The sequence below is a fragment of the Cyprinus carpio genome, chromosome A8, assembly GCF_018340385.1.
Source record: "Cyprinus carpio isolate SPL01 chromosome A8, ASM1834038v1, whole genome shotgun sequence".
Classification (NCBI taxonomy): Eukaryota; Metazoa; Chordata; class Actinopteri; order Cypriniformes; family Cyprinidae; genus Cyprinus; species Cyprinus carpio.
The window spans coordinates 23195104-23220448 of record NC_056579.1 but is presented as its reverse complement, the minus strand read 5'-3'; the positions used below and the strand labels follow the sequence as shown (position 1 = coordinate 23220448).

Below are 25345 nucleotides of genomic sequence, written 5' to 3'. Positions count from 1 at the left end.
GGATAATAATTAGGGCGTGAATGGAGACCCTTATTTTGGACAACAGCTACAAAGTTTGGCTTTACTCACCAAATATACTCTTGTGGAACTTTAAAAAGTGTGTAAAAATGAATTATCGTGTTCTTTACATTTTCCAAAGGAACTAAATGATCTCTGCCCAGTGAGACACTTTGAGTAGGCCTCTCTCTCTCTCTCTCTCTCTCTCTCTCTCTCTCTCTCTCTCTCTCTCTCTCGCTCTCTCTCTCTCTTTCTCTCTCCAAAAATGTGTTTAAATTGCCTAACTCTCTAAAATAATTTGATTAATTAAACAACAAATTGAAACTTTCAGTCTTGGCATATTAATGTCCAACTTAAAGGACCTTTAATTAGTTTCCTTTAATTAAGTAGTACATTAAAATGTATTGTGCCTGTCAGGAGGCTAAGACATTGTACCATTGTCATAATATATGGTCGTGGATTTTCATTTGATAATATGCATCAACCATAACCAGTAAATCTTCTAGGGGTGGGAGGAAAAAATCTTAAAATATTCATAGATAAACAACATCCCAAATGTTTGCATGTTTGTGTGTATTTTTAAATGTAAGAAAGGTAAAGGAGAATTATGAAAAACATTTTAAAGAGTTCACACACTTACAGACGCCATGTTTTTGTTTATTTATTTATTTTTAATGGATATATATATATATATATATATATATATATATATATATATATATATATATATATATATATATATATATATATATATATATATATATATATAACGATATATATAATTGGATAAGGAGTTTTAAAGAATTAAAAAATAAGGTCTTGCCAAAGAGTTAACTAGAAAAACTATCAAATTTCTTTAAAACTTACAATTAAACATACCATATTGATACAAAAAAAGCAAAGTGTAAGAAAATACATTTGATTTTTTGATATCAGAGTGAATAGTGAGTTGATAAAAAAGCTCAATATTAGTCAAATCATAAAAATGTCAAATAAAAAATAATTTTAACATAAATATTTTACTTGCTTACCTGCATGTCAACATAACCATTAACCGCCAACAGAAAACGTGAATTTGTTAAGTAATTTAAAATATCAACTTTTTCAGAGTTACTATTTTAAGAGGTTTGTCTGACAAAAACATAAAAACAAGAATGACATTACACAAGAGATACTGAAGAGATCACTCTGGATATGACGACCACGTAGTGTTTCACAGCTATACATCACCAGTGTTCTCTCTAATTCAGAAGCATGATTTGCACATTTATTTACACAGCATTTGTGAATATAGTCTAAATAGTATGACATTAGTATTTTTAGAATATAAAATTTAAAAGATAATAAAAATAATTAGGGTGAATCAATAAATGAGGAGTAATTTACTGTGATTGTGTGAATATGTAATCCATAAAAAGTAACTTTAATCGGATTACAAGTATTTTAAAATGCAATATACTCTACTGATATTTAATTTTTGGTAACAGATTATGCAATCAGTTCTGCTGACTACACAACTATATCTTGATTGACTATATTGTTGCATTCTAAGATTTCATGATTTTCCCAGGACTTTTTCCCCTGAAATTCCCATAAATATCAGTGTTTTCCAGCACTGTGGGATCCTTGACTTCAACTATTAATAGGCTGTTGAGCCTGCAAAAATAAATAAATAAATAAAAAAGGAAAGTGAATATAGCTTTGCCCCAAGTAAACACAAACTGCAACAATTTTTATCCCCCAATTTTATTTTATTTTTTGTAAGTGCATGTGCCTATTAAAAGGATGACACAGAAACTCATGCTTTTTAAGCATCATTTTAGAAATAATTACTGACATTTAGCATATCCTCCCCAGAGACAAATCAAGCCATCATTTCTTTTTCAGCAGCGTCACTTTATTTCATCTAACAGTAACAGTGAATGACAATAAATTACAATGGTTTGCATGCTCATCTATATACATAACTGTCAACAGGTCACTGTATACCTTTCTCTTCCTAAAGAACCTTCTGGAAATTAATGCATTACAGCAGCAAAATATAAAGTGCACATCACAAGAGCTTCTCCTGATGATGTTCTTCAACACTTGGCACACATCATAATCCACAGAAAACAGCTTAGCATACACTAGACCATACATACGCAGGAACTAACAGCTTAGTGGTGCATCCCACACACTTACAGTCTGATCTCTCAGATCACATTTCAGATGTGCATGACACTAGTGCAAGAAATGTACAATGTAGTTATACGCATAACTGGCGTCAAGGTTTACATCAATCTGGTTTACTTATCCAATTCATAAATAACTAATGTAATATTAATATTCATTTAACAGTACAACAGTGCAGCTATGGGTGGGAAATTGAAGAGGTTCTAGAAAATATTGCTGATTTCATTCAAGACTTTAACGTTGCCAGATCAAGATTTTAGGAACAGGGTGACCAAAATATCATTATTTATATTAGCTGAGATCACCTCACACTGAGTGGAATGGAGACACTGCATTATGTCAAACATAGCAGAGTTGTGACAAAACCCAAAGAGGAAATCCGTACAGCAGCACACTGTCAGATTCATCACAAGGCACGTCAAGCCCATTTATAAGACATCTCACTTGTTGCAACTTGCTGTGGCATACTAACAAATCTCTAATATAACACAGTCTATAAAGAGGCCAAGCCGTTTACATGACCTCTTCACTCAAGAATAAATAATACAAAAGAAACAATGTGTACAAAACAAAAGGAGGCTCTCTTCAAAGTGGCACGTCACTGTACTCTCAAATGCATACTGATAGAAAAAAAGAAATATGTGATGAGCAATATTTGGTATGCTGAAAGCATGGCTAGGTGTTCGATTCTAAATGCAGCAGTGTTCAGACGGAGCTCTATCGGCCCTGTTGAAGGTACTGCTGGGTAAACATGTTGAGTTCACTGTCCAGCCAGCCAGCTTTATTCCTGGGGAAGAAATCACAATGAAATGAACATCAGAAATATTCAAAATTATTTTACTGTGCTTTATTTTTTTGAAAGGTCAGAGCAGCAGACTAGTTTTCCCCCTGCTAACTTGAGTTATAATATAAGAAATGTTTAAATTGTGTCTCTAATTTAAACTACAGAGCCAAATAGTTTCATGAATTTCCACAAATCAGCTCTGAACGGTAAGGATTTCTTTGTAGTTTGTTAAAAATGTTCATAGAAGTCCAAAACGCACATATAAGTATATATTGATATTTACAATTATGTATATACATACATGCATTTATAAATAATTTCCAGTAAAACCTGTTATGAAAACATATCTTGATAATTGTACCCAAAATGTGCATTATTTTGAAAAGGTTCTGGAAAAGTTTGGGGTTGGGGTTTTTGACAGAGGTCTCTTCTGTTCACCAAAGATGCATTTATTTGATCAAAAATACAGTAAAAACAGCAATATTGTGAAATATGATTACAATTCAAAATGCATGTATGCAATTGAAATACATTTTAAAATTCATTTATTCCTGTGATGACAATGCTGAATTTTGAGAATCGTTACTCCAGATTTTCAGGATTTTTTGATGAATATGAAGGTTTTTTTTTTACATTTTACATTTATTTGAAATACAAATGATAAATGTCTTTACTGTCAATTCTGATAAATTTACTGCATCCTTTCTGAATAAAAGTATTAATTTCTTTTAAAAATCTTCCTAAGCCCAAACCTTTAAACCGTAGTGTATTGGTTGTCACAGTCTATCTATTCCTGAACAAGAGAGTCGACTGCAAACACAGCAAATGCATGATCTGTCCGGTCATATGATGTGACTCTCACCTGAGCAGCTTGGCTTTACTCTGCAGGCCGTCCAACTGTTCGATCTTGCTGTTCAAATCCTGAATTTCATCGTCCAGCTGCTGTCTGGTCACGTCCACCTGCTGACAGAGCTGAGAGAAGGTGCCGGCCAGCTCCCTGCGACAAACATTCATAGGTCAGCATCTCTCAAAACATACACTTCATATATTTAATTTCTCCACTAGAGCAGGGCAGTAGTGGTGTTCAGGCCACTGAAGTCTGTCCTATATAATGTCTAAATGACACAACAGCATTTGCATTGGCATCAAGATCCAGATTAACTCCAGTTCTAACATTCAACCTACAATCTGGATTATACTGGACTCAGACTTACTGCTGAACCTGATGGCTGCAGTTGGATCCCGTGTAGCTGACGATGAGCTGCAGCTTCTCGCTGGCGTACTCCACAAACTGTCTTTTAAATGCTCTCTCTTTGGCCCTTGTGGTCCAGGTGAGCCTCTCGTAAACATACAGCAGCCCATAGAGACCCACAGACAGAGCGATGAGCCTCCAGCCCACCGCCTTCCAGATCTGAGACACAAACACACCGGTTACATCCGTTTGATATTCTCACAGTTACTCTGTCTGAAGTCATTAGACCAGGAGATGATGGTGAGTAAATGAAGACAGGATGTGCATTATACTTATACATGCATTTTAGTGCATCAGAGATTCTGATCTTACCACTCCTCCCACGACTATAATGCCCATTGATGTCCGAGAGGTGAGTGATGCCAATCCTGTGACCATAGAAACCATAAGCTCTTCCTGGGTCATGGATCCTTGAGGGAAAGGAGGCATACTGGTGCTGACCGGAGTGATGGCCAGAGGCCTGGGAACCTGACAACACAAAACACACACTTGATTGACTATTATTGTTGCATTTAAATGTCATGATTTTTCCCAAACCTTTTTGACCCCTGAAAATGGAATAAGCACATCGCGGATTTCCAATCAAACAGGGGATCCTGCTGACTCTCAAAACCCAAACCAGCTGTTCTGCAAAAAATAAATAAATAAATAAATCAAAAAAAGGAAAGTGAAGACATTTTTGCCCCAATTCTACAATGCCTACATGTTTGCTTCTTTATCTTTTGCTGGTTCGAGTGGCTATTTGTTATTTGTTAAGTTAGTGGAAAGTTTAAAGCGATTAATGGGTTAATGTGTATTTGTAATGTTCTTGAATTAATTCAGTCGTGTTCAAATGCTCACTAAATGTTTGTCATGAAATCTCTCTGCTTGTATGATGAATGTATTTTTAGGAAGTATTAAGTAGCAAAGAATGAATTTGCATTTTCATTCAGACCAATGTGAAAATACCAACGAGTGGGCGGGCAAAATACTAATGTTTCATGTTGGCGTCAACATGAAACGAATTCCTAAAGGGAAATTATGGATTTGCAGCAAAATTTTTAAAAACGACTCGTTTCAGTGATTCAGAGTCGACTCTTTGTTTTGAGAGACAATAACTTTATACACAGTGCACTTTCAGATTCAAGTTTCAAAACTTGCCAGGATGTTTTCATTCACTTAGAGCTGTGTTACACACTGCATGAAAGCTCATTTTTTATAAATATCAGTTTTTTCTTCCATGTTTTAATTTTAACAGTAAAGCTCAGTTTTGCAGCACTACTTTCGCCAAAACATAGAAGCCTTTTATCCCATTGAAGAAATATGCAGGATGTTGGCCCTACAGAACCAGGATTGGACACCCTGATTTAGATAGACAAAGAACCAGTATTGTGATTTCTGTTTTTGATATGTAAATATGATAGGACTTTCAATGACTTTTTAAAGTACCATTTTATTAAATCAAGCACCTTTGAAATTCACACCCCCAGCACATAACATCATGAAAGTCCTTACTGTACTTACCATTTCACTTACACTTAATATTTACATAAAGAAATGTCAGAGTAATGATGTTTTGAATGTGTAGGTTTTATAAATTTAAACCGTTTTAGACAGTCGTGTTTAAAGGACTTGAAATCCATTAAGTTCAATAATGCTAATATTCAAATGCAGTTTCTGAAATATTGATAAAAAATGCATTACACTGTTTTTTTGCTGTAGTTCTTGTACAAAATTTAAGAGTTTTTAAATTAAGAATGTCTTGATTTTTTAATTAATAAAAAGCTGCTAAATGTTGTGATAACATTTATTAAAATTATTTTGTAAATCTCTTTTTATTGTAAATCCCATTGAATTTGCACTTTCCCAGCACTGAGACTGATAGCCTAATTAGCACTGCTTCTCCATAGGTTAATGAGCTAGACTTTGGGATTGGGTTCCCGCGGGACGCAAATCTCCGGTTAGGGTAAAAACCCCCGAACCGCGAGATTTGCCTATTTAAATACCCCTCATATTGATAGCGGCTCACTGATGTGCGAAAATTATATGCCATATACGGGAGCAGGACACACATTGCAGGAACGGGGGAGGTAGGGTACAACGGGGCTAAAGGCACACCTTAAGCCAACTGTGCTATTCACTGCGCCAATAAAATCACATTTCAAAATAATACATACAAAATAATAAATACAAAAATATGTTTGTATTGACTATTAACGGAGCAACTGATTTTGTGTGAAAATAAACAATTCAAGTTATTTGTTTTGTTTAAAAAATCCTATAAATGTATGAGGTGGCAAGAGGGGCCTTTTTCCCCAACACGGGGGAAGAGGTGCCCCAGCACGGGGTAAAAGGCCCACAGAGCCCCATAGATAAAAACACTTAAGCGAAAATAGTTTTTTTTTTTTTTTTTTTTTTTTTTTTAATAATGTTTAAGTTAATACTTGGTCAAAACATACACTTTAGCAGAGTTTGTACTATTTTCTGCACATTTTGAAAAATATCAATTATTTTTTGTTCAGTCTGCATATAGGCTTTTTGCGGCATATCGCCGAAAATAACTTAAGTTACACTTTCAGTTTTGATCGTACAGGTAAGAGCAATACATCAATAGAATCTGTAAAGGGTCTACTTTTATTTGTATACACACATAATAAGAAAACTTTGGGCATTTATAAAATAAAGAAAAACAGAGTGCGCTGTCTGCAGCCTTTGTCTGCGTGATCTTCATTTAGAAATACGTTATTAAAATGAAGGTTTTTTTTTAACAAATACTCTACAAAGAGATATGAGAGATATTTCTATAGAAATCTTGACATGTCTACTTTTAAACTAAGCAAGTCTTATCGACAACAAATATTAAGTAATAAAGTAATCCATATGAAACCAACGCGATGTCCAGTCTTTTACGTCCCGCTTTTATGAAATTATTTGGCCCGCCCCAACCCATCCCCGCAAATAAAGTAACATTTCCTTATGTGCCCCAACCCGACCCGCAGGCTTTACTCTGAGGCAGCCTATTATGATTCAGCTTGCTGATCAAACTGCCCAGCTATTTCACTTCAGCACCGCCTTTCTCACACACACACACATGCGAGGATTAGCGCATGTAGCCGGTGAAGTCTCTATCCACAAACAGACGTCGTACATCGTCTGCAGATATAAATTTTTTCATTGCACTTTAACAAGTAATCTGAACGGCCTATATATGTGTAATATTTTAAACGAGCCCTCACTAACTGAGTTTAATGCCACAGTTATGTTAGAATGCATCTCATTCTTGTTTCTGTGGCGGTGCGTCGAGCTCGTCATGAGGCGCGCGGTCCGGAGCGTTGTATGACTGATGCATCAGTTTATTCAACACTACCTTCAAATATATGAACTTACTTGTTTTGAATAGCCTACTTTATATTTAACGTATTTGTTTATGTCCAATATTAGTGTTAAACTGTTGGACTTCAAATGAAATCTACTATTGATTTTTCACCGTTGACTGACTTTGCAGAACATTTAGAGACTGATAACCGTGCGCAGATGCGGCAAATTTGTCACAGGACCCGCGATATGACAGTTGCGTCCGACTACATATGAACTAGCCATTTTAAATACAATATTTTTATATTTAACGGTAGTTTATCAGTATGTTTGAAAGTTTTTTTTTTTTTTTTTTTTGATTATTGGTGATTCCGGCTCTCTCTCGGGCACCTGCGCGGTTTAAAACACCAAATAGTTAGCCTATGCTATGACATGAACAAAAAGTCTTTCTCTTGCTTCACCCATGCACGATAATATCGTGTATCGTCGATCTGATCTGATTTGAAAAATTACCTTATCGCCCAACACTACAATATGTTTTTGTTGTTGTTGTTGTTTTGTTTTTAATGACCCGCCCCAACACGCCCCGCAAATAAAGTTACAATTTCTTTACCCGCCCCAACCCGACCCGCGGGTAACCTGCGCATCACTACGCCCAAGCGCTATAGATATATAAAACATCCATGTGAAGCGCGCGGCGCTTAAACATTATTAATATCATGTTTTTAAATATGATTCTTTTCATTCTAAACATGGTGATTATCTCCAAGAAGGACACCCAACATAATATGGTATTTAGCATCTGAATCTAACCATATCATGTCAACAAAATGGAAAAGTCAGCAGTCTATTAATTATCATGTTAATCACGCTACAGCGGGGGCGCTTTTTACCCCCAAATACCATACATTTACATATTCTTTCATTTAAAAAGCGTTGCTTTAATTATCATAATCAAAAATCATAAAGGAGACCTTTGTCTCAAAATATATGCATTGATTTTAGCTATTCTCATGTTGCTACTTAAATCAACTTGTTTTTTTTGTGTATGTTTTTATATATTTATATTGAAAAGTTTAGGGTCAGTACAATTTTTTTTTGTTATTTTTGAGGAAGCTGTGATTATTAGATCAAGCAAGCACAGAATCAACTTTGCGCTGCTGCGTGCGCGATCGTGTCAGATATCAAACAGATAACCCCCCCGTGTTTTGTTCTGTTTTTGACAGAAGCACATATCGGACAATTTTAAAAATATCAGCATAAACAAAAAACTGATTTCAAATTTAATTTAAGCACTTTCAAGGACCTATGTTAGTTTTCAAGTACTTTCCAGGCCTTTGAATCCATATGTCTGAAATTCAAGTACTTTCAAGTACTTTCCAGGCCTTGAATCCATATGTCTGAAATTCAAGTACTTTCAAGTACTTTCAAGAAGCGTGGGAACCCTGTTATTTTTATTGCTTGACTTACTTTTTCAGTAATTGAGTTCCTTTTTTTTATTGTCAAGTATGGTGGGGAGACGTGTGTTTTTGGGACCCAGGAAGCGGTTGACTAGCATGGTCCAGCCCAGGGAGAAGTGGAAGCCGATGTCTTCCTGGAAGTCGCTGCAGAGTTTGTCACAGTTGAGGTCGTAGCTGAGGGCGAAGCACTGTCTGGGCACAATCATATCCACCTGCTCTCGAATCCCGATGGGCAGCAGGGGCTTCAGGCCCTCTGGAACGATCAGAAGTGCTTTAACCTGCTGCTGATACTGGTGTGAGCTGTCTGAAAACTCACCGTATGAGAGGGATACCGACCTATCATCTCAGTCTGTGTGTTTTGCAGCGCTGCCGTTATCGCACTGGAGCATCTCTCAGACATATTCCTGCCCAGACCGTCCTCTATGTGCTTGTGCAGCTCCTGAAACCAATCATTTCATTCATCAAAATAACATAACACAAAACACATTTCACCATCATGTAATAGAGCAACCAAAGATCACACATGAACCTATGATTAAATGCTGTTAAATCAACTGAATGCATTTAAATAACACATATATAATTTACATTATTTTGTTTTTTCCAAGCCAACACATATAAACTGATCGCTATCAACTTCATTCTGCAGTTGCGCGCTCTCAGATGCGGCTCTATGTCCGAGAGCTTTGGGTGTGAGCTCACAAAAAGGGGTCTACCAGAGAGCGCGCAAGTACTGAACTGAGCACTTGAATGTTTAAAACTGTGAGACTCAAAAAGCAGGTGCAAACAATACATTCCGTCACGCTGAAATATTTGTGGGAAGTCCCCGCATGGTGTTTTTACAAGCGCAGAAATTTTGGGGAATCAGTAGAATTATGTGTAATCACGCACTGAAACATAAGTAATGTTATGTTTAACTAAACATAAAACAACCGTTGATAAAAGAGTGTACAAATAAAGAGGAGAAGACATGGGCAGCCAATTAAAGTCCAACTCACGTTCTTATATACTTTGAGCACCACTTGTGAAGGATGAAAGTCTACGTGGAAGTCGTCCACTAGCACAGCCAGTCTCCGGATCTCCTCTGCCATGGCGTTAGACACCTACGTAGTGACGAATGAGATAAAACATGGAAACACCCTCATTAGGGTTAGTTTTGTAGTGTTTAAAACTTAAATTGAAAATTAAAGTTACTAAAGACACAATACCCATTACCAACTAATGCCTTGAAATTATGACACTGTGTTTCCATTTAATATGGAAACGACTCTGTTGTTATCCTCTTGCATTATTGACAGACTGTTTTCCTGTTTGACACTGTAAAGCTGCTTTGACACAAGCAGTACTGTATAAAGCGCTGTAGAAATAAAGGGGACTTGACTTCCATGTGTTCAGCTGTATGTTCACACTAAGTGCTCAAGTCATAACTGATGTATACCTAAAAGACCTCGATAGTGTGACTGCAGCTCAGCTTCGTCCAGCATGTATACACATTAATCAAACTACAAATTTTGCCTCATAGTGAGCTTTTTTGTTATACTTAGTTAGATGATACTTACTAACGTTCTGAACACAGCCTCACCTGCTTCTCCACCTCCTCTGTGATCTTCTTGATTTTGCTCTTGCAGTCCAGAGTGAGCAGATCCAGCTGTTTATCAATGAACTCCAGCCTGTCTTCCCTCTCCTCTTTCTCCTCGAAACAATGAATCCTGAACAAGAACACACACACACACAAATTCATCATTCTAAATATTAATTTCAGTCTATGCATAGAAAGCTATCCTTCAAATGAAGACCCAGATTCATTTTAATAAAGCTGATGGAAGACTGTTAGCTCAGTATGATTCCTGATCACGGTATCCTAACAACATGTGATGCAGGATGAAGAAGCAACTCTATTTTAAAGGTCGCTTTGTTTATGTGCAGTCATGCTGGTACAGAGGTAAAACAGCAGTAAAACTAGTAAGTTAATATTTACACTCACAGGTCTGATGTGAAAAGCTGAATCTTTTGATTTGAACACACCGATAATAATCAAAACACTGTTTCGAATTCAAAGTTATAGATTAGTATTTACAAATGTGTAAAATGACAGGATGTTTTCTTCTTTAAGCTCCAAAAAAATCATGCAAAATTACGGTTTATATTATATTAGCAGCAAAATTTCAAATATGTGGTGGACATTCTCCCTAATTTCAACATTTGACTCTATCTATCTCCTCCTCAGTCTGTAACAGCACAGTCAGGCTCTCAGCTCATTTCAATGTCCCCAGAGGATCAGTGTTTAATGTGATGGGTTACCGCTTAGAAAAACAGGCATCACTCACCTCTGCTCTTGAGCTGCAATGTGCACAGAGTCCATTATCAGACGCAGAGCTTCAGAAATCTGCTTGGCTCTCATCGTGTGCTGCTCGAACTTAGTCTTCACTGCTGACTGCGAGATGCACTCCTGTGAGGACACACGTATATGAGAGTCTGACAGACACGCTTAAACCAACGACAGTCTCAAACCCCACAACACTCACCTCAAAACGCCTTTCAAAGTTCTGAAACTCAAACATTCGCGCTTGAAACCCTTCAGCCAGAGCACCACCTGAAATCCAAAAACAACCTCTTTACAAAAATAAGAGTCTGACACACATACACTGAAGTTCACAATGTTCACCTGAACGCATATTCGACTGAAGATGCTGTAATGCAGGGTTTCCCAAATGGTTTTATGAGGGAACTGCAGGGTGTTTGTTGGTTGAAAAAAAATAATAATAATAACTTAATCAATTCTAATATTAAAATTACTAAATAGAACTGTTAATTACTGAATTAACAAAATTAATCAAATCTGAAATGTGATATAGCTTAGTACAATTATCACTGTAGAGTGCAGAGTTTAATGTGCATTTGGAGCTTAGTACAATTACCAGTGTAGAGTGCTGAGAACACAGTGTGTGCTAGAATCGATTTATTTTTACAGTATTAGTAATTTATTCCACCCATACAGTGTAATAAAAGCTTGATTTTGAAATATTAAAGGCAATGAAGTTTTTAAAAGTGCATGAATTTAAAATTTAAAAGTAAACATTTGAAATTAAAGATAGACAATAACTATTATTATTACTATTATTATTATTATTATTATTTAATTGTTTTTTTTTATTTTTTTTTTTTAATACCATTATTAAATTTGGGGAATTTTATCAAATTTGAAAGGGTTTCTAAAAACCTCTGAATCTAATGTTGACTGAGTACACTTTAAAGTCCAGCAACTTTTATCACACTGCAGTTCAAATCGCATTATATGAAACAATAATTGCAATACTGTATAATTTTTTCACCAAACTGTGCAAAATTATAAATTACAAAATGAAAATAGTATACAAAAAAAATAAGTGTTATTTGTTTACTTGCATGTCATGTGACCACTAACCATCGTCACAAACCCATGAGAATGAAAATCTTTTGTAAAAATACTGAAATATAAGCTTAAAATCTTAGGGATGCCTCAAATATATTTTTTAGATCTAAAGGGTTCGGCTGATAAAAGTTTGTGAAGCCCTGATGTACCTGCTTCAGGCATCCCCTGGGCTTTCTGGACACGCGCCTGAAGAGCCTCTTTAGCAGAGATGAAGAAGATCCGGTCGCTGGCCTGAGCGCGGTCCACCACCCGCAGCTCATCCACTAAAAAACTAGTGCAGCGGTCCATGTGCTGCCGTCTCACCTGACAAACACACGAGAATCATTATCCACATGCTAAAACACCATGTATGATTCAAAATGGTCACTTTTATTTTATTAGGTTTTTTTATTTATCCAAATTCGTTTGTAAAACAGACAAAAACTATTCTTAATGCTTCACTTCGTCCCTCATTTTGTAAAAATCATGCTTACAGTATTAGGTTTAAGTATCAGTGATGCTAAGGGTTTAAAATGCATCTCAGGGTGGTGAGACTCCGAGGGTGTCATGTGTGTCTCACCTCTTCCATGTACTCGGGCTCGCTGGCGGAGGCGTCCCAGCGGTTGTTCAGGATGAAGATATTGGGGCTGGAGAGGCGCTCGTTCACTTTGTGAAAGAATGACTTTTCCTTTAAGAGGGTAGAGGAGAGGCATGTTTTAATAAGCTGACAGCAGTGAGGACACAGGACGATCAAGCACTTTGAAAACATGAAATCATTATGCTGTAAAATATAGCAAATTCTATATAAGTTTTTTTTTTTTCGTCACAAACTGAAGTTCATTTAAAACTCACTGTTTGCATTAAAGTGGACTCTGAATTGGCCACCAGCACAAAAACATCAGCATCAAGGCAGAATTTGTCAATCCAGCTGTCCAACTCTGTTGTGACATCAATGCCAGGGCTTGAAAAGGAAGATTTTATAAGTTTCCAAATGAAAAATATAACTAATATGACTTCAAATGCAGTAAATTGGCCAATTTAATGCAGTAAGCTTATAATGCCATTACACTGGTATCCTTATATATCATTTTAATATTCAAAACAGCATCTAACAAGCAAAATATCATAATATGATATATTATAATGGCATTTGAATGGTGTTTTTTTTTTGCAGAATTTATAGATCTGTAAATTAAAACAGGCAATGTATTGAATGCAATGGTAAAGTACTGTCAATATTTCCTAATAGTGCAGTCAGTGTGTCCCGGGCCTCACAGCCACACAACACGAGTGTGTGTTTACCTGTCCACAAGCACCAGGTCATCCCGCAGCAGCGCACACTTCGCTTTAGGCCACATGACACACACCAGACTGCCTGCGTCCAAATCCTCATCCTGATGTAAGGCATGGGCCAACTGGTTCACTGTCTGCCAACACACACACACACACACACACACACACACACACACACACACACACACACACACACACACACATTAGCATTTAAGTACTTTTAACCAGACTATTTTAAAAGTAAATTACCTGAAATTAAAGGAGTCTTTTCATGAAAAACATTACCTTCCTTTTTTATAACTGGAGTTAAAAATAATGACAGTAATGACAGTTCAAATTGCAATGTATGACAAAGAATTCACAACACTGTATCATTTTTGGTCTTGTTGTGTAGCCCTATATTTAAATAATTTTAAATTTTAAAAATAAAAACTTGTTTTCATTTTGATTGTTTTCATTTTAAAAATGCTAACAAAATACAAAAACAAAAATGTGTTTGTTTGCATGCAATGCATCCATCAGAAAAGCGTCATCAAGCGAAAGTGCCATTAAATAATTGAAATATTAATTAAAAATGTCACGGGGCACTTCAAATAAATATTTTGTCTAAGGGCTTTGGCTGAAAAAGTTTGGGAACCCCTGAGTTACACAAGAGGCCAATTTCCATTCCCATGTTCAATTCAACATGTCAGACACACTCAAACGCTCGAACAGAAGACAGCAGCTTCCAAAATCACTCAGGAATGCTGTAATTACAATTAAGCAGGTAGAGAGCATTTACTTTAACACTCTTTCTTTCATCCGATCCTTCTGTGAGCAGGAAAGCCTCATTCCCATCGGTTCCTTCCACTCGTAGGAAGCAGTTGGTGGTGTGTCCGATTCCAGACGGCAGCACTTTGTCCCAGAGCATGGCGTTAATGACAGAGCTCTTCCCGTTACTTGTCCTGTTAACACAAAAATTGTGACTTAATCACAAATTATCTTTCAACATAATCATTCACATAAAAACATTGAATACAATCTTTGCGCTCACGCTGTGAAAGACAATACGTTATGCATTATACCTGCCAAAGAAGACCACCTTCATGTGTCTGCGGGACAGGACCTCCCCGATCCCTGCCACTTTGGACAGGTACCCTCGCACCTCCGCCACCTGCTCCTCTGTAGTGACAGGATCCAGTTCCTCATTGCTGTAGGTTTCTGTCAAGAAAACAGACCAGTTCAAATACACTTGATGGTTCAAGTACTTCACCAACAACATTTGCAATTTCTAAATGCCTTGACAGTCAAAAGTAAAGGCCGCTGCCATGATTACATCAATCTCAGTGATTAGCACAGCATTGCTATTCAGTTGCTAAGGTGTTTTGGGTGAATGCTAGGTGATTGCTTATTGGTCCAAATCAAAAGAGCCAACACTCAAGTCTCTATGACATTCATTCTTGGGAGTAAAACTCTTCTTAACTGCTGTTTTATATTTATGTAACCTCTTTAAATTAGAATAACCTCCAAAATCCACCTCCCATCCAATAATCACATAGAGAATTCATTAAAAACCTTACTGTTTAAAAACTTTTGACTGGTAGTGTATCCAACTGTTTTAATGAAAACTTTGGACATTTTACAGTTTTATTGTCTGTGAAGTAATAACTTAATGTTAAACCACTAAGAAAAGTAATTGTACACCTCTCCTCAACAATTTGAGGTGGCATTCAGCATTGAAGTACAAATGCTTAAGTTAATATCTCAGGGTTAGGGACAGAACTGGTTTTCAGCCTAAGTCGAGGAAGCTATGTTAACTTTTGCTAAAATATGACTGACCTCAAATAAACCAAAATCCTTTAAGTAAAATGCTGTGAGCTTATGAGCTGCCAGGATAGATTTGTAAGGCCTTGCCTAAAGAACAACTAAGATGTTCATAGAAAAATGCCTTATACACGTGATACTCTAAGCCATGCTTTTCCCTGAGCCTTCAGCTGTTTCGTAACCTGTCTTTGCTATCTGAGCTATGCTAGTCAGCATCAGCCAGGTTCCTCTTATCAGCCTGTCAGGTGAACAGCATGCAGCAGTGTGCTTTAAGCTCCTGAGACGAGGAGTGGAACAAAGTCATGAAAGCAGACACCTTCCAGAAAGGCTGAGCTTTCTTTGATGTAGGCGCCCAGCTGTTCAAAGATGCCGTTGATCTTCTTCTTGGCGGTGACGAAGTGTTTGAGCGGGGAGGCGTTCACCTCAGCCATGAGTCGCTTGTCCTTCTTGCCGAGCACACTGGTATAGGGTCGCGGGAAAACCAGAGACATCTCACTAGAAAACACAGACGGAGATACGTCAACAACAAAACTCACAACCACAATGCAGTTTTGCGTGATTACCAAGGTGTTGATAGGTTGATCAGAGTGGTTTTAAGTATTATGATTGTTAATTGGTTGTTATTTATTTATAATGCTATATAACAGCAACAAAAGGCAAAGATGAGTGGTTTTAATTAGGGATGCACCGGTTGACCATTCAGGGCCATAAATCGGAACCGGCCGGGTTTTTGATTAAAATACGCAATCGGCAACCCGCCGGTGTTTTGGGTCTTTTTCGGCCGATTTTTTTTTCCGGAAGTGCGCCCGCGTGCACAGACTACATTGTAATCATTCACTATCATGTCATTTGTGTGGAAGTATTCTGAAATCTATCTGTGTGCAGGACACGGGCAGCCGTTCAGCACTGGAAGTGCAGAGCTTCATGTCTGAGGCACAGATAGCAGGAAGTGAACAGCCGCTGGTGTACTGGCGCACAAATAAGAGCCCCTTTCCTGCGCTCGCTGAAGCTGTGCGGGCGTACTATACCTGTCCGCGCCCTACACAAGCGTACACAGCGAAGGGATGTTCAGCTCAACTTCTCGCGTGTTAGATGAGAAACGAAACGGACTAAACTGTGACAAAACTGAAATGCTTTTTTTTTTTTTTTTTTTTTTTTGAAAGTAGAACTTGCATACACCGTTTGAAAAGCCAGAAGTAAACGTCTGTTCTGTATAGGATGATTATTTTTTATTTAACCTTAAAATTACATTGACTTAATTTGATTTTAAAATCACCTGCTGTAGTACACTGAAAAAAAGTGTTTCATTCATCCAATTAAAATTTTTTAGGGTATTGATTCACATCTATTTTTTTTAAATTAAGCCAATAGTTCCTCCTCTGGATATTTTTTCATTGGCTCCAGTAAAAAAAGATGTGAATCATTACCCTAATTTTTTTTTAATTGGACGAATTAAACACTTTGCATCTTTGTTTTTTTCGCACCAACATGATTTTAACATTTTGGAATAATTTATTTATATAGCATACTTTTATTTAGTCTCACTGGTAAAGACCTTTTTTATTTAAAACCAGATTTAAAAACTAAAACAAATACTGAATGCTGATTAAGAACACATCTTCTTGAATATGTGATGATTGTGTTGTTTGGATTGAAGAACTATGCAGTTGTTGCCTTTAATTTCACATGGCTACAGTTGATCTTTTCATTTAAGCAACATCTTCTACATAAGCCAGTTCTATGTCATTTCAACCCAATTCAAAAACAAAAGCTAAATGCTGATGTCTGTACCATCTATGTTTGTATTGAATGTTGGCTACTTATTGTGCAGTCACTGCCATTAATTTCAGATGGTTACGGTTATTGTTTTCAATAGCCCAAAGCCAGTTTGGCCTATTAAATACCAAATAAACATCTTGTTTATGTTATATTTTCCTTCTTTTTTGTTTGTTACTTAAAAAAAAAAAAAAAAAAATCGGAAATCTGTATCGGAATCGGCCAATTTGCTTGTAAAAAATCGGTATCGGAATCGGCCATGAAAAATCATGATCGGTGCATCCCTAGTTGCTTGTAAAAAATCGGTATCGGAATCGGCCATGAAAAATGATGATCGCTGGTTGTTAAGTTGTTCTGTTTGGCCATTAAGTGTCGGAAGTTGACTTTTATTTTGACAGCTCTGAGAAAGACTGATCATAGACCCTTTTCAGAATGATGTCAATTAACCTGCTTTTCCTCAAAGCAGTGAATCTGTACTTCCGTTATACCTTTACACCGGAGACTTCTTGGAAAAATGTGGGAACAACTTGAAATATGAAAAGCATTCAGTTAAGAGTTATGACTAATAATGTTAATGCGCTTACAGTCGGGTTGTTTTGCGAGCGTTATTCTGCATCTGCTTTTGATGTTTGTATGTATTGTTTTTTGCAATTGTTTGTAGCATTGCTATGCTGTAGTACTTTTTGATTTGTATGGTAACGATTACGTATCCACATGAAATATATACTTAAAACCAAGTTTGTTTGAGATGCCAGAGACCTCGACTTGAGTGAGGACGAGAGTAGACACTGCAGTCCTCCTCTAACCGTATCTGTGGCAGATTTACAAGCATCTGGGAGAACTTCACGCTGGTAGCGATAGTGCTTTACTGTGCCGGCAGAAGTCAGAATGGAAGTTGCGTGACGTCATGCGAAAAGGGTCTATTCGTCTTTAATTTCGTCTCAGTCTCCATTAGTTTACTGTCTTTTTAACAGTGCCGTCTAATAAACTATTGCATGGAACGGCTAGTGCTAAACAAAGTTATCTATGTTTTCATTAGTTTACTGTTTTTTTAATTGTGCTGGAGTTTGAATATCTATTAAAATTATTAATAGTTATTTTTTTAATTGATTAAATTTAGTGAATATGTAAAATAAATATAAATTGAATTGCAGCAAATTTTAAGCATGAGTTTGAATATCTATTAAAATTATTAATAGTGATTTTTTTTATTTATTTTTAAATTCTTCAACTCGTATCTAATCTCCAATGCCATTTCTGTTGCCTGCCGGTTTGAGAAACAACTGAAAGCAAAACCGCGACTGAAAGCAAAACCGCGCTCAAACTTGTCCGAGCTCAGAACTGCTTTACTCGAGATCCAAAGTTGAGTTTGCGACACTGTTACAGCACTCGGGATCCAAAGTTGAGTTTGCGATGATTTTGAAGAACAGTGATGTGGTATAGATAGATATGAATTTGGTGTGGTGGCAGAAATAGTCAAAAGTTATTACAATCATTTCATTCATCATTCATTGCAGGGTTTATACAACCTTTTGAGAGAGAAATTCAAGCAGTTTTCAGTTACTTTCAAGCATTTCACACAAATGTTTCCAGCACTTTAAAGCTAGCAAAATATTATGCATGTTTCTTTAAAGCATAATAAAATAACATGACTATCTTTGAAAAAAGTGCATAATGTTTAAAATAATGTTAATAAACCATATATAATTAATAAAGTTGCTTAAACAGTTAGAAACAAAACAGCATCATGCATGTAGGCCTATGTATAGTTTAATACAAAGGACCAAAAACCAAAAAAAAAAAAGTTCTTTCTTCATTTAAAAACTTGAGATGCAGTGGGATGGGGAAAAACCGCCATAAAGTCTTAAGACATCTTTTTTAGTAGTTACAAGGATGTGCTGTTTCTACGTGTATTTAGCTTTGATTTTAAAGAAAATGCGGCTGATACAGAAGAGCATGTGCAGCATACGGTGATGTGGACAGACACAGAGGAGACTGTTGACAAAGGAATTGTCTTGACTTTCATACCTTTCACAGGCCTCCCGGTTTTCATCCAAAATATCTTAAATTGTGTTCCGAAGACGAATGAAGCTTTTATGGGTTTGGAACAACATGGGTGAGTGATTGATTAATGACAAAATTTTCATTTTGGTGTGGAGTATCCCTTTAACATGCAGCTCTCTTGTGCGAGACGCGAGTGCAATGCTGATAGATGTCCCTCTAGAAAATGCGATAAATATGCGTTTTGTGTGAACGGCTTGGTTTCGGTTTTGACGTAAATCTTCCCCGCATTGTTTGTTCTCTTTTTTTTTTTTTTTTTTTACAGCCCTGCAAAGTGCTTTGTGCTTATAAATGTGCAAATGCTTAAAACCACTTAAGTTGTTGATCAGTTCCATATACGACTGAATATAGAAGAATGATGGTACATTTAATAAGAGTACATTTATATACCTTTTCTACATAAAAATTAGATTTTGCACGTGACTGTTGTTTAGGGATGCACCAAATTTTCGGGAATAAGAGAAAAGACTGAGAGGTGCGCACTCTTTATTATTGTTGCTGGTTACTGTATGATGACTGAAATAGTGAAATGGCCTTAAACAATTAGTAAATAAACTGCAGAACGTTGTTTTCTCGCACGCATTGCATGTATTCTGACAGCGCTGCATGAACTTGTGGCAGATCTGCTTGTTAACCAAGGTTTAAAGTCCAAAGCGCAAAGGAAATCTTTGCTGAAACAGTCTTACTCATCAGTTGCTCACACATTTTTATGATTTTTTACAAGGCATGTGGCAATGCAATACATGCGATGTATTCGTAATGAGACTCATTGATAAATCTGCTGTTGTCAACAAAAAGAAGCACTGAGGCCTTCCTGCACATTTCCACCAAAATAAAAGGAAAGAAAAAGCAAGAACTCTATCAACATTCATAAATGTTAGTACTGTAATTTTACTGTTGTTCTGAAAAAATAAAAAGACACTGATAATAATAATTACAACAGCTCCGTTAATACATTTATTGTAACATAATCGCATAGTGTTCAAATTGGGATCTATAATATTTTCTATTGTTTTAAAAGAAGTCTCTTCTTTTCTTTCTTTTTTTCAGACTGTAAAATGATTGATGTGTCTGTTGCTCCCCCTTCCCTGTTTGGTTTGTTTGAATGGATGTTGTTTTGATGAATTGAAGACAATAAAAAAGTTGATCACAAAAAAAAGAAGTCTCTTCTCAGCAAGGCTGCTTTTATTTGCACATTTAAAAAATAAATACATGCCTGATTCAAGAAGGGGGTCTGATGGCCAAAAAAACATTATTTTACTAACTTATTAATTTTTTTAATAATTTCAATTAAGTTAAATTGTGCTTTGTTGGTATAATGTCTGCTAGAATGTTAAAATGTTCTGTGTTAAATATTTTTAAATGGTTTTTTTTTTTTTTTTTTTTTTTTTTTTACTTGAAAAGCAAGACAAAATAGTAAAAAGCACATTTTGGCTATTTAATTCATGCAATGGTGCAAAAAAATGGCAAAATACATGTGAGAAAAAACTTGAAAAGGTGTTCAGTATTCGGCTCAGTGTTTCCTTTTGTTCAGCTTCGGCCAAGAATTTTCATTTCAGTGCATCTCTACCGTTGTTTATAAAATTAATTTGATAAGCTTCCCAACTCAAGCTTAGTGCTCTACTGTCAAATGTAAATAAACGTGAAATAAACAAGAAATGAACATGTAATATTTTTAGTAACTACACTTTTAATGCAAAATGATATATATATATATATATATTATGTGTTAATATATATATTATATATATATATATACATATATATATATATATATATGTGTGTATAAAATATATATATATATATTATATATATATATATATATATATATATATATATATATATATATATATATATATATATATATATATATATATATATATATATATATATATATATATATCTGATAATGAAAAGAATGAGTTAAGAATACTGCACATTGTAATTTCTATGAGTTAAGTCTATTTATTATCAAAGCATTTGTCAGAAATACAGTTAAAATGGGGAAAATGGGTCAATGATTAATTTTCTGCTTGTGCTCCTAAAAATTTTCAGTCAGGGGCTACAGTGCTTCTAGTAAAAATATTTAGTCTGGAGCCCTGCAATGTGCTGTTGCATTCAGTTTCGACTGGCATCAAATCAACAAACGACATTAAAGACCCACTAGAAGTTTCCTTATTGGAAGCTGGAGGATTTAACGTTCACAAATTCTAGCCGTTTAATCTTGTAAAGAGGTGAAACAAAAGGATTAGACTTTTACAAGACATGTTTTGCAAATGAACACAAGAAATAAACAACACAAATACTTGCAAACACCACACACCTTGAGAACTGCTCTAAAAAAAAAAAAACCTTCACTATGTTATCGTCTAACTGGATTGCTCAGAGCTATTGTTAAGTCTTGTGTGGATGGGAAATGGTGTATCACCCAAAAGAGCTGAGAGTCAACAACACACAGTTTCTAGATGAGTTTGTGTGTTAGCCAAAACCAAAAGGGAATTGCCTTCCCTCACTGAAATCTGACATTATTGCAATTCATTACACAGTGATGACGAACAATCAATTTAAACCAGTCCACTAACTGACCATTCATTAACACCTGCCTTCAAAACATTACTGACCAATCATGCTTTAGTCTGTTTGTTCTGCTTGAGGATACTGGACTGACACCTTTAAGAATATATTATTAATATAATGTAGTGGTCCACCGATATGGATTTTTTGATGAAGATGTTGATGCTGAGATCTTATCAAACCAATATATATTACACTATTTAAAGATATTTAATAATACAAGCATAACTATTTCGGCAATAAAGCTTATCTTTATATATTTATTCTGAATAACATTTACTATAATAATTATAAAGGAGAAAAAATAAAATTAATCAATTTGAACTTAATAAAAAAATTACCTTCTTGATTCTGTAATCCATCCTATGTTATTTTTCACAATTAAAGATACAACAGTGTATCTTTGTGTAATTTAAATTAATTTTAATGTGTTTATTTGTGTGTTTATTTGTGTTTTAGTGTTATTGTAGTATTAAAGTGTGCAACAGTGCACTCACTAATCCCACTAAACTTGTGTGCAATGGGAATCACATTTCAATGATTTCTAGAGTTTCTCACTCAGGTTCTCAGCACTGTCAAAATACAAGTATTGGTTCGGTCTATAATCTGACTTTCACTTTCACTTTTTCACTCTGAATACAGAAAGCAGAAAAAGGTATTGGTCAATGCTGATAATTAAAAAAACACTAAATATCATCTGACATATTGGCTTTGGATATATTGCAGTCAACCACTAATCTGTCTTTATTCATGGATGCAGAAGGAGCTTATGCACAGGAAAAATTAATTCAGGATCATTTGGAATGCTTAAATGTTTCTGCTTCAAATGCATTAGTGAGGTTTAAGCAAATTTCATAATTTCATTTTTATTCACTATTCACATTTTTAAGAATGCACATCACGGAAATGATGAAGCACTAGAAATCAGCTGCTTCAGAAAGAAAGACTTGTGGAAATATTACTGTAATGATTCAATGAAAAAAAGAACAGAACAAAAAATTTCATGTAGTTTAAAAAACAACAACAACAACAACACCTTGAGAACCACAATACTTATTCATGGCCAGCAGTTCATTAGCATAGCCTCAGGCTCCGTTCTCAACATATGAGTGGTGTCATATTAAAGCGTCTAGAGCTGCACTTGGAAAATAGGTGCCAGATCGAGCGATCATGCCATGCTAGAAAGTCACCTTCACTGCACAGACTGAGTGCCTAAAATTAGGTAACCAGAAATCAGTGGTTGACTTAACCTGATAATTTACTATCAGTGAAACCCTCCATATATGCCAATAATCTAGACACTGTCTGCTGTGTGTAGAAAACAGCATTCTGCCTTTGCACTCCAAGACATTACAAGGTTGGTTCTATTGCTTCTGAATATATATATATATATATGGTTATATTGACACTGTCTGCTGTGTTTGGTTATATTGATTCTGAATATATATATATTTTTTAGTCATTTTGGTGTGGGGATTTTTTTTTTTTTTTTTTTTTTTTGAAAAGGTGGCAACATAGTTCAGAATAAAAAAATAAATAAATTAAAAAAAAAACTGAAAATTGTGTTAAGTAAAAAACAAAACAAAAAAAAGGTGTAAATTACAATTTTTATTTAACTTTTTGAGTTTTTTTGTTTTTGTGTAAAGAGCAGCAGAGTGGTGGAAGACATTTTTAAAAGTTAAAATTATTATATATCTCTCAAAAAATTAGATCATAAGACTGTACTGCATGCATAACAATTATACTAGAATTTAAATAAAAAGTAAAATAGATAGATGGCACAGAATGTCATGCAGCAACACACTATTCGTAATTTCATGCCAACTACTTGAAGAGTAAAATTGTGCAAAATGCAAGTGCAAATAAAAGCATCTGACTCAATTACAACTTGGACACCAAAGAGTTCCCTATAAATAACTGCACCATAAAAAAACTGTACTGTATGTTAACAACAGTGTCTGCCAAAACTTACTACAGGTGCTGTCTGCGTACTAACACAAGCATGTCATTTCATCTTGAAAAATCTGTACATTCTGTCATTTTTAATAATTCTTACTAGTGCACACTCACACCACAATTCACAAACCTTCACACAAAGTCTACTAATTACACAACATCAGTACGACACAACTGTTAAAACAGGAAGAAAAATATGAGTTCCTAATAAAGCAGTACAGTCTTACCTGACGATATTCGTGTAAGAGCTTGTGTAAAACACTGAGGGTCAAATCAGCCCCATCAGCCGCCCAGCATTTGATTTTCAGTGAACAATCACATATACTGATCGCGGGAAGCTCAAACCAGAGTCTTGATCAAATGCAATCATCATTTTATAACCCATAACATACACTAATATCAGACTTGCACGAGACCGATGTGACTGACAGCAGCGCCAGCGCGCGGCTCCGATCCACTCCTCTCCAGGCAGTTCCGTAATCACGTGACTGAATTTTACATTCAACAAGCCTGAATACGTAAAATATACAATATTGTATAATAATAATATAAAGTATGTATTATTACATTATTAGTGTAGTATAATAAAATAAAATAATATCCCACATAAAACATTTTTAAGTCGTTTTTCTAGAATCAAGCACACGACCTCAACATAAAACCCCGCCCCCTAAGACATGTGAGCCAATCCCATGTGAGTAATACAGACCGCGCAAAATGATGGACAAGGGACGCGCGATCCTGATTGGTTAAACAAGGAAAAAGGGCGGCCCGCTCCCCCTTTACTCTTTCTTGCTGTTTATAGTCTCTAGCTGTCATAAAGTAAATAGAGAATCTTTTATAAAAAAAAAAAAAAAAAAAACCTGTTTATTATATATATCTATATATATATATATATATTATATATAATAAATAGAGAATCTTTTATAAAAAAAAAAACAAAAAAAAATGTTATATATATATATAAACTGGATCAGACAGACAGGGCTAGTCTAACGTAAATGATGTAATTCTACTATAAGAAACCGAAGGAGGCACGGTTAAATTATAAACCTGACATGCACAGCAACAGTTTCATATTTATTACTGTATATTTTATAATCAGATATGTTTACGTTACCAGCAAGGGCGGAGTGATTATATCTCATAACCGTCCTGAAGCATGTTGATGCAGCGATGTCGTCGTAATAAACTCCAAAATCCTCTCCAGGAAGAGCAGCTTTCTCCGAAGACAGCGGTTGGAGATCCGTAATAACAATTAAATTAATGTTCACGCACTGTTAGCCATCAAATGTGGGCGTGAAAGCTGTTTTACAAAACGCATGTGTAGTCAAAAGGCTGCTGTATGTTTTCGACATCAGTATAATGTGTTTTAAGCTTGACGTTTCACACAAATACGCGTTTTCAGCAAAGTATTCCTTATCTAGATGACAACTCAGCTGTTATTTGATCGCCATCATCTTAGCTCCTAACGTTGGCTAGGTGGTGACGTAATCGAAGCGCGACGGTTTTTGTTTGACAAAAGTTTT

General features: G+C 35.6%; 1 protein-coding gene across 1 annotated transcript; it reads right to left on the bottom strand.

Annotated features, from left to right (window-relative positions):
• Nucleotides 1-1872: 1872 nt before the first annotated feature.
• LOC109059212 (mitofusin-2-like) lies at nt 1873-25323 on the bottom strand. Its single transcript, XM_042762872.1, has 18 exons — nt 24937-25323; nt 15766-15944; nt 14711-14846; nt 14428-14590; nt 13656-13780; nt 13206-13314; nt 12934-13041; nt 12524-12677; nt 11488-11555; nt 11290-11411; nt 10545-10671; nt 9961-10065; nt 9299-9401; nt 9024-9215; nt 4521-4705; nt 4171-4367; nt 3819-3953; nt 1873-2959 (listed from the first exon to the last, which is right to left on the bottom strand). The coding sequence occupies exons 2-18, from the start codon at nt 15938-15940 to the stop codon at nt 2890-2892; spliced, it is 2274 nt and encodes a 757-aa protein (XP_042618806.1). The 5' UTR covers nt 15941-15944; nt 24937-25323; the 3' UTR covers nt 1873-2889.
• Nucleotides 25324-25345: the final 22 nt, after the last annotated feature.

Excerpts from the sequence above, each read along its gene's own strand:
- LOC109059212 (XM_042762872.1), bottom strand. The coding sequence starts at position 15,940 with ATGTCTCTGGTTTTCCCGCGACCCTATACCAGTGTGCTCGGCAAGAAG. Across the intron at positions 13,315-13,655 it reads GACCTGGTGCTTGTGGACAG|CCCTGGCATTGATGTCACAA; the intron begins GTAAACACACAC and ends TTCCTTTTCAAG. Across the intron at positions 13,042-13,205 it reads AGTCCACTTTAATGCAAACA|GAAAAGTCATTCTTTCACAA; the intron begins GTGAGTTTTAAA and ends ACCCTCTTAAAG.